This window comes from Octodon degus, unplaced genomic scaffold (genome assembly GCF_000260255.1).
Source record: "Octodon degus isolate 3935 unplaced genomic scaffold, OctDeg1.0 scaffold00219, whole genome shotgun sequence".
Taxonomy (NCBI): Eukaryota; Metazoa; Chordata; class Mammalia; order Rodentia; family Octodontidae; genus Octodon; species Octodon degus.
In genome coordinates, this window is record NW_004524795.1 from 376,927 (window position 1) to 386,738 (window position 9,812).

Here is a 9,812-nt window from a genome sequence, read left to right on the forward strand (position 1 = left end):
GAGCCTAATAAGGATAAGCAGAAAACAGGACAGTCAGTGGTTGGTGCAGGTGACCTCCTCTTCTACCAACGTGGTGAGTAACCAAGAAAGTCAAAGAACGAACAGACACTGAGAGTGGTGGTACATGCCTGTAATCTCAATACTCAGGAGGCTGAGGCAGGAGGATCACCTTGAGTTCAAGCCCAGCCTGGGCTATGTAAGGGAGTTCAAAGCCAACCTGCACTACTGTAGTAAGACCCTGTCTCAAAAAAGAAACAAAATTTAAAAAACTGACTACCATGGCACTCTGTCATTGCCTTGGCTGATTTCACGTGTACTTCTAGGCAATCCAGGAAAATGTAAGGCTGTGAATGAAATCAGAGCCTGACTGCATTTTACCAATACAGTGGACGTTGACGTATGAACTGAATGTGTTCCTGAGGGCTGATTGTAACTCAAGTTGTCAACCAAAGGTTCAGGCTCCTCTACACAGCCTTCAGAGTCTCTCATACACAGGCAGATCTCAATGTCCTTAGAGAGATACTGGCATAGGATTTCTCAATTAACTCCAAGCAGGAAAGGATGTCATTCCTTCCAGAACTCTTTTAAGGATTCCTTCAATATCTGAGATCATCTGGAAGCACAAGCAAAAAGCATTTGGGTCATAACTCAAAACTCTGATCATAAGTTAAAGCTAAAATTCCAGTCATAACCCAAGTGCTGTGTTTGTCAGGCAGGTCATAACTTGAGGATCCATTGTTTTAGCACAGTAAAGCCCAACCTCTTCACTGTAACCTGGTCAGTGCTCTGAACCACAGGTGGAACACACTGGAAATGCAGTTGGGGCCATAAAATACCCCAGCCCCATTCCAGCTTCTGGGCTTTCTCTTTTTCTGTCTTTTCTTGCTACTTGTGTTTTGCTTGTTCTACACAGGGTCTTACTAAGTTTCCTAGCTCAGCTCACATTTTCAATCTTCCCACCCCATCCTCCTGAGTAGATGGGATTACAGGTATGTGCTACAATGCCTATCACTTTGATTTTTTTTGGAGCAGGAGCTCACTGTGCAATCCAGACTATCTCAAACTCTTGATATTCCTGTCACAGCCTCCTTTTCTTTAAATTAACAAATCCTACTAAATGTCTATTATACACCAGACCAAATCTTCACTTTCCTCAGATCACCTCTCACTTTCTTTTTGTAGAACTGGGAATTGAACCTGGGCTTCATTTATGGTAGGCAAGCACTCTTTTTATTGTTTTGTCTTTTTGAGACAGGATCTCACTATGCAGTTCAGGCTGGCTTTGAACTCACTTTGTAGCCCAGGCTGGCCTCATACTCACAGCAATCCTCCTGTCTGAGCCTCCTGGGTGTTGGACTTCAGGCATGCACCACTGGACCCAGCAGGCAAGCACTCTTATCTGGAATTTTGCTTTGAGTCAGGGTCTCACTAAGTTGCCCAGCCTTGCCTCAAACTTGGGAACTTTCTGCCTCATCCTAAGCTTCTTGGGTTTATAGGAATGTACCACCATGCCTGGCAAAGCACTAACCACATTGACAAGTACTATTTTAATATCTGTGTGCTTTACTACAACCATTTTGTCTATAAATTCTCACTGGTAGCAGTAACTTTGATAAGAATGATTAAAATAATAACAGTTAATCCTCAAGGAGGATTTACTAAATGTGAGGCAACTTCTATATGCATATAATTTAATTCTCATAACAATAATACAAGCCAGGTAGATTCTTATAATCCTTATTTTACATATGAAAAAATAAGGCACAAGAAGGTGAAGGTTACCCAGTAAGTGTTAGTAGCTAACTTTTATCCAACACCCACCATGGGGGTGGCAGCTAGTCCTATAAAATGCTTTAAAAATACTTTATTCAGTTTTCACAACAAATTTGCAAAAGTAGGATTAGTCCTACTTTACAAATAATGAAACTAAGACCCAGAAATACTGAGCTGCTGCTTGGCCTCAGTTAAGTGATAGGACTGGTCTTCAGTCGCAGCTCTGCCTGCTTCCAAAGCCGATGCTCTTCCCACTACACTGATGATACCAGCCCTCCGGATTTCACGGCCAGCAGCAACGCTTCCACACGAGTTGGGGATGGGAAGCACATCATTGAGAAGTATACATTCGCCAAGTACAGATTGGACATTCAAGAACCAAACGAATATGCCTACTTCATCTATCATGGTGAAAAATCAAGAAGATTTTAACACAAAAAAAACTAGCAAGAACCTTGCAACAACATATATATTTATGTTTACATTTATGTAAAAAGTGTCACAAACAGGTGGTGTTTGAGGACCACTGTACCACGATTACAGCCACCAAAGAATACTTTTAGCCTAAATCTACTCAGCCTCTCCACACTTACATTCATTTGGAGTTATTATACAGTGATTATCACATCTCTCTATCCTTTCCGCCCCCTAGAAAAAAGTTCATAAAAGTTTTTTTTTTCTTTTTTTTTTTTAATTTTAGGGAAGGGTCTACAGGATGTTCATGGTCTCACTACTAGATCTGACTCCTAGTGATCCGCCTGTGATTACAGAGCTGGGATTACAGGCATGCACCACCATGCCCAGTCTCAATAGCCATCTCAGCATGCCCTGGGGTGTGGGCCAGCACAGTAGGCCAGGGGATTGAACCCCGGGCCCCTGTGCCTGCTTGCAGGTGCTTTAATCTGCTGAGCTATTTGGCCAGCCCTTGTAAAAGTTAACACATTTTTTTAAAAAGTATTTCCATAGGCATTCTCCTCAGGCACCAAAAAAACTTTGTGATACTAAACTCCTTTGTTAAAAAGATCATTTTTATTCTTCTTAAAGAAGCAAAGTTGCTGCTATTGAAAAGCTAACAAAAGTATGGGCTTCATGTAAAGCCAGTTGTACAAGTATCTTTGGTACTGCCTGAAATTTGATAACACATTGTCTCAACTAGTGAGACTCTCAGAGAAGACAGTGAAAGGAAGTCAATGTTCCTCAGCAATTCTAATCTCTGGCTATGAGATTTTGGTTTATTAGTTGCAAATTAATGGATTTAAGAGCACAGAACTTTCATTTTAATGTCATACTCATCCTTGCCAGGAGTAAGGTACTTTTTTAGGAAAGAAAATAACATACCTAAATTCCATGAATTCAACTGTTTAGAAAACATTGTCATAGGACTTATCATTTTGGCAGTTCCTAGTACCCTTTGGAAAACTCCATGAATCCAGAAAAACATACATTCAGTACATACCATAAACTCTTAACTGCTCAGCACAGTGAGGAAATACAGTTTTAATATATTCACTCTGGAAAAGTCATCTAACATTAACTATGCCTCAAAAACAGGATTAAAAAGTCATTGTGTTGGTGATTTATGGACAAAAACTTTTCTGAGAATTACAATGTCATAAATTAGTAGATCTAACAAACCACAGTAAAAACTGTCTAATCTTTCTAATGATTAATAAGTTTCTTCAGGATTTGTCCTATAAACAGGATTTGTCTTGGCCCTATAGCAATGTACCAATTAATAGAAAATCTAGTGGAAGACATGCCAAGAGATAGTTGACTGTATTACTTCTACTAAAATAGAAGTCAGCAGTAAACAACTGCCTTGGGGCCAGACTGTCTGAATTTGGCTCTTCTACTTCTAGCTGTGGGGTCCTGAGCAAGGCACCAAAACTCTCACAGTCCTCTCCTTGGTATAAAACCTTGCTGGATGCTGGATTCTCCACTACATCAGGGACCTGAGGTGCAAAGTCTGACCCACCCTCAGTACCTCTTCTGTCCAGAGAAGTGATCACCAAAACAAACCAATTTGTGAGGTTATCAGGACTGACAAGGTGCTATCTAATACACCTTAAGTGTGGAGGATAACTGTTACAGAATTGTTATTTTTTTTTTAACTTTTGTATTCTTTACATTTTGTACCAAGAATCAAACTCAGGACCTTGTATTTGCCGAGCAGGAGATTGTACCACTGAGCTACATCCCAGGCCCTGTTATAGAATTATTAAAAATGTTTGGGAACAGGAAGGAAGGCAAAGAAAAGGGAGATGGAAACAAGCAGGATTTCAAAGAGGTTGTGTAGGACTGGGCGTGCAGCTCCGCAGTAGATCATGTGCTTATCCTGTACAGGATTCAATCCTAGAACTAAAAGGGGAAGAGGGCCAGAATATAGAAGCTACCTCCCTCCTTCCATCCTATCGAAAGAAAACTAGCCTCCTTGAAAACACATATTCAGGAGCGCCCTCTGGGGGTGGACTGTCTGTATGTCATGCCCTGCAGTAAGGGTTACAGTTACAGTAATTTGAAAAAATATAAATAGAATTATATAGACAGCCTTTCTAAAGTTAATGAAAAATAAAAAAGAAAGCCTTTCTATTCCAGTTGAGTTTAATTCTAGGAATTTCTGAATTATCCACATTAAGGTCACTACATATTTCTGTAATGTTTTAAATAACTCTGTTAAGTGTTTTTAATGGTTAGTGCTTAATTCAGCATTTTGGGAGGTATTCTGAAATCACCACAAAACCACACCAAGTCCCCAAGAGATTACAGATGGTCAGACTGGAAGCACAAGGAGAACAAAGTCAATTATTCAGCAGAATACTTAGTGTTCCCTACTTATTAACTAGCAGAAATTATTAGTAGGAAAAAGTTAAGACTTTTTTGTTTTGTGTTTATTTTTGTTTTGCAGTACTGGGATTTGAGCCCAGAGCCTTCACACTGAGTTATATTGCTAATACTTATTACTATTTTTTTAAATTTTGAGACAAGATCTTTCTAAGTTTCTCCAACTGGGCTTAACCTTGTGATTCTCCTGCGTCAGCTTCCCATGATGCTGGGTATTACAGATACAAGCCATTGTATCTAGTTAAGCTCTTAATGTATAGATGTCTCTTACTTTGTAGGGTTATCACATAAATTAGATGAATAAGGCATAATTATCCTAATGGAAGCTACCAGATACACAGGTACCAACACTCTACCATGAAACAATTATAAGGTGTTTAGTGGCCTTTCTAATGTCCCCGTTAGATACATGGCACTAAAGCAAATTCGATATCGTGATGCCACGTGTAGATTTCTCAGCATGCCATAACAAAAGCAGAGGAAAGAGCCTTGCCCATCTAAACAACTTGAGGTTTAGGTATCGAGACTTCTTTATGTTGGTAAAATAAAAGTTCAGACTTTTATAATAGACTAACTGGGCAGTAACCAATGGGAATAAAATTACAAAGTGTATCAGAATACTCCAATTGTGTTATAAAGAAGACTCCAATTGTTTATTGAAATTAAAATTCTACCCAAAACCTTCCTGGATTAATAATTGGATATAGGGAAGGTCATACAACTAATTTAAACCAAACTTCCTAGAACAGAAGGGTTACATTTGCAGGAAAATGTTTTCCTTAAACACTTCAATTTTTTTTTAATCTACCAAGGTATATTCTATATAATTTCTATATACTATTCTATTTGATTTCCCCATACTTAAAGCAAGGATGTTACCACTTCCTCTAATACCAAAAGCTGGGCCTTTTCCCACAGCTATGGTCTCAGCACTCAGGAGGCTGAGGCAGGAGGATCACCACGAATTTGAGACCATCCACAGCTACACAGTAAGTTCAAGGCTAACCTGAACTACATAATGAGACTCTGTCTCATAAAAAGAAAAGAAAAAAATATGGGTTTTTGGCATGAATTACTAACAATTAAGAGCAAAATGAGAGCTATTTGAGATCAGTTTTTAAGTCAATATAAACTGAGTTTTAGTTTTGTTTTTTTTTTAATGAGGAACCGGGGATTGAACTCAGGTCCTTGTGCTTGCCAAGGAAGTGCTTATTCCACTGAGCCCCTAAACTCAGTTTTAAAGGATTAGTTTAAAACTAGTAATGGTAACCATTCACATACATTTTCTTACACTGATCAGGTTATGAATTTCTAAGAAAAATTTTAATAGTTGGCAGGAAGCTAAGAAGATGATCCAATTTACTTTAAGCAAGTCCCACTCCCTCCTTCCTCAAATTTTCCAAACTAGAGGCAATATCTGTGTTCCTGGAAGAATAATAAGATAAATAATTCACATCTCAATAATCTACATAAAGCCAGGCATGGTGGTGCAAGCCTGTATTCCCAGCTCTTGGGAGGCTCTTGGGATTGCCACAAGTTTGAAGCCAGCCTGGGCTACACAGTGAGCGTTAAAGCCTGAACTACACAGCTGTATCAATAGTAGTAGTAATAATAATATACATAAACAGTAAAAACATCAGCAAAAGATATATGATTTCTAGTGGTACTGGCCTCACTAAGAAGAAATGGGTCATTACAAACTTCAGAGAGTCAGAAGTGGAGCCAGAGCTCAGCTTCTGTTGGAGCAGCACCTGGCTGCCCCCCAGGCGGCAGCAGAGAGCACTGTGGGCTCCATACACACAACACGAAAGCCTCAGCATCCTGCCCACTACGGGGTACACCCAAGCCAGCTAATGCCTCGCCAGCAGATTCACTATAACACGTGTAACAGACATTTAAAATAGAACTCAAGATCATAGGAACAGTGCGAAAATCAGGTCCTCCTCAAACTGTGGAAAGATCTGGGTGGCCCAGATTCCTTCCTTTCTTAAAATAAGACTGTTTTTCCTCCCACTCTGGAAAAGAGGTGGAACTGTTTACATGGATACATCTGATGTGTTGACACCGCTCTTAGCAATAAGTCCTTCAAAAGGGCGATCTTTTCCTTCAAGTTGTGCAACAAAGCTCGGATTGCCACGGTAAGCTGCAAAGAAAAGAACACAGCTTAAGTATTCCAGTCCAGTGGTACAGAATCTACTAAATCAAAGCAGGTAAATGTGGCTTGCCAGACCAAGAGTTCATCAAGGATGGGCTGGAAGAGATGCTTAGCTTCCCGGGAACAAATGCAGGAGGTAAAATAGTGACACGGGCCAGCCACCCAGCTAAGCCTTGGAGCCACCTGAAAGCCTGCCCAAGGGTAGCCCAGACTCTGTGGGCACTGCCTGGGAGCTCCCAGTCCATCCTCAGGCTCAGCTGGGTTCTGTTCCCTGAGCCTCTAGAGCCTCTAGCCATTGATCCTATTATCTACCATGGGGCCATGCAAGAAATTATTCCCAAAAGTCTCACTCAACAACAAAAGTCCCATAGTTTCCTGAACCAAGCTTCAAACAACACAGTGTCAAGTCTCATTACCATCTGAACCAGTCTCTGTTATTTATAATCCATCTGAACAGTTTATAGGACAGTGTTCTTTTATACAAGAGGAATGTGAACCACTAATGACTCCTTTTCCAAGACTGTGTGAGTTTTCTCCAATCATTCTAAAAGACCAGAGGAAACTTTTGTTTGTGAATCTAAAGTGCTACATTAAAGGCTGGAGATGCATGGGGGAGTGCCTTTCTGAAATTTGGAAATGTGAAAAATAAAACTGCCCACTTAAAGGAAAACATATTAGACCATGGATGAATATATTACAAAGCCAGAATACCACAGGTTTCATTTGCTGCTTGTTAAAACAAGCAATGATATAAATTGGATAGAAGGCTGTCCCTGCCTTAGATTAGCAGTCACATTCGAGAGGCTGGCCATGGTCTACCATGCACACCAAACAATGTTCCAAAGTATCAACAGCCAAGGCAAAAAGTTTCCTTGGTTTCTGGAAACCAAGGGAAAACCCTTCAAGCTCACAGGGATGCACCAATGAAAGTAGGTATCTTCTCCTTGGGAAAGTAAAGAGCAAAACAAAAAAGGACAAGCTGGTTTTAGTGGTCGACATCTGGAGTCCTCTAAAGGGGAGGCTGAGGACAGCTGGGGCAACACAATGAGACTGTCTCAAATAACATAACATGACATAATACAACACAACATAACATAACATATACACACATACACATACCACACCACACAAGGCCTATAAAGACCATATAAAAGTAAAGACCTGCAAAACATTCAAGAGATGAAAGAGTATATAGTCATTAAAGAATATGATTCAGCTGTTATGGTTGGTATGTATTTGTCCCCCAAAGCCTCATCAGTCACAGGGCAGACTTCTAGAGTTTGTGATTAACTCATGATCCACTGGGATGATGCGTGTGAGTGCTGCTGGGATTATGGGTGTGAGTACTACACCCACCTGGGGCAGAGAGGCTGAATGCAATTTAAAGAACACAGACTTCCTCCCTACAGCCACTGTTGCACCTACTCCTTCCATTTTGCTCTCTGTTCTTTGCCGCTGTCATCACCTGCTGCCTTCTGCCATGTACCAGTCTGCTCAGAGCCAGCTGAGTATGGATTGAAACCTCTACTGACTGTGAGCTAAATAAACCTTTCCTTCCTTCATTTTGAGTGTCGGGTATTTGTCCCAGCAGCAAGAGTATAGTAACCGAGACATTAGCCAAGCATGGAACATGCCTATAATCTCAGCACTCAGGAAACTAAGGCAGGAGGATTGCTGTAAATTTAAGGTTAGCCTGGGCTACAAAGTGAGTTCAAGGCTAGCCTGAACTGCAAAGTGAAATCCTGCCCCCAAAAAGACCAAAAAAAAAAAAAAAAAGTATGACTCAATTTTCAATCTGTTGGTCCAGCCAAACAGCTCAGTGGATTAAAGCACCTGCAAGCAGGCACAGGAGCCAGTGATTCAATCCCCTGGCCTGCTATGCTGGCCCTACCCCGGGGGCTTGATATGTGGGCAACTGAGAGTAGGTGTGGTGGCGTGCGCCTATAATCCCAGCTCTTGGGAGGCTGCAAACAGGCAGATCACTACAAGTCCGACCTAGTAGTGAGACCCTGAATACCCTGTAGACCCTTCCCTAAAATACAAAAAAAAAAAAAAAAAAAATCAATCTGTTAGCACAAAATAACCATAATTTCTTAAAAGAAAAATTTAGCTTTGATATGCCATCCAAACAGGAAATGACACACATCTGTAATCCCAGCACTTGAGAGTCTGAGGCAGAAGCACTGTTGTGAGTTCTAGGCCAACCTGGGCTACATAGTGAGTTCAAAGACATCCTGAACTACATAACAAATCCTTGTCTCAAAAAGCAAAATGTCATTCAAGCAGAAAAATAATACAAAAACTAAATACACCAAGATGCCAAGGGTGGTTATCTTTAAACAGTGAGATTTCTTAATATATTACAAGAAAATGATTGTTTTTATAAATAAGAAAAAGTTTTATTACGATAATTAAACAGAGCTTCCAGAGCACAGAAAAGGATGGAAAACCTAATTAGCATTTTAAGCTAACCTGGTCATTAAAAAAAAACAGTCAAGGGTGGTGTCACACATCTACAATCCCAGCACTCTAGAGGCACAGGCAAGATCACTGCAAATTCAAGGCCAGGCTTAGCTACATAGTGAGTTCAAGACACACATCAATTTCACTTACAGATTATAAAGGTAAAAAAAATTAAATATTAGTAAAGCAAATTCAAAATTGCATTAAAAAAGTCAATATGCCTTTGCCAAGGAAAATTTATTCTAGTAATTTAAGAACAATCTAAACCTAAAAATAAAAGCATATGGAGTTAATAATTAAAACAGAATAAACATATGATTAATATGGTATAGAGGAAATTACAAAAACAAAAACAAAGATAACTAAGGAAAAGAACAGAGCTGCCTAGAATGCATTATCACTTAACTCTGCTCTAGGAGTTCGAGCCGATACAATGAGAAATTAGAAGAAATACATAAAGGTTGAAAAGAAGATGAGAGGCTTCTGGATGGTTAACAACCTAAGTTTGCAGACCAAAATTAGAGAAAAAGGAGGGATACAAGGAAAGCCATTTTGGCCCTAGCCTTCTAAGGTCAATTAA

At 39.9% G+C, this 9,812-nt stretch overlaps 1 protein-coding gene across 2 annotated transcripts in view; it reads right to left on the reverse strand.

Annotated features, from left to right (window-relative positions):
* The window catches only part of Stx8 (syntaxin 8), a 305,754-nt gene that overhangs the window by 288,911 nt on the left and 7,031 nt on the right, over positions 1-9,812 (reverse strand). For both annotated transcript variants that reach the window (XM_004645159.3, XM_023705411.1), the window contains exon 3: positions 6,663-6,757. In XM_004645159.3, the coding sequence (XP_004645216.1) occupies positions 6,663-6,757 (95 nt within the window). The remainder of the gene's footprint in view (positions 1-6,662; positions 6,758-9,812) is intronic.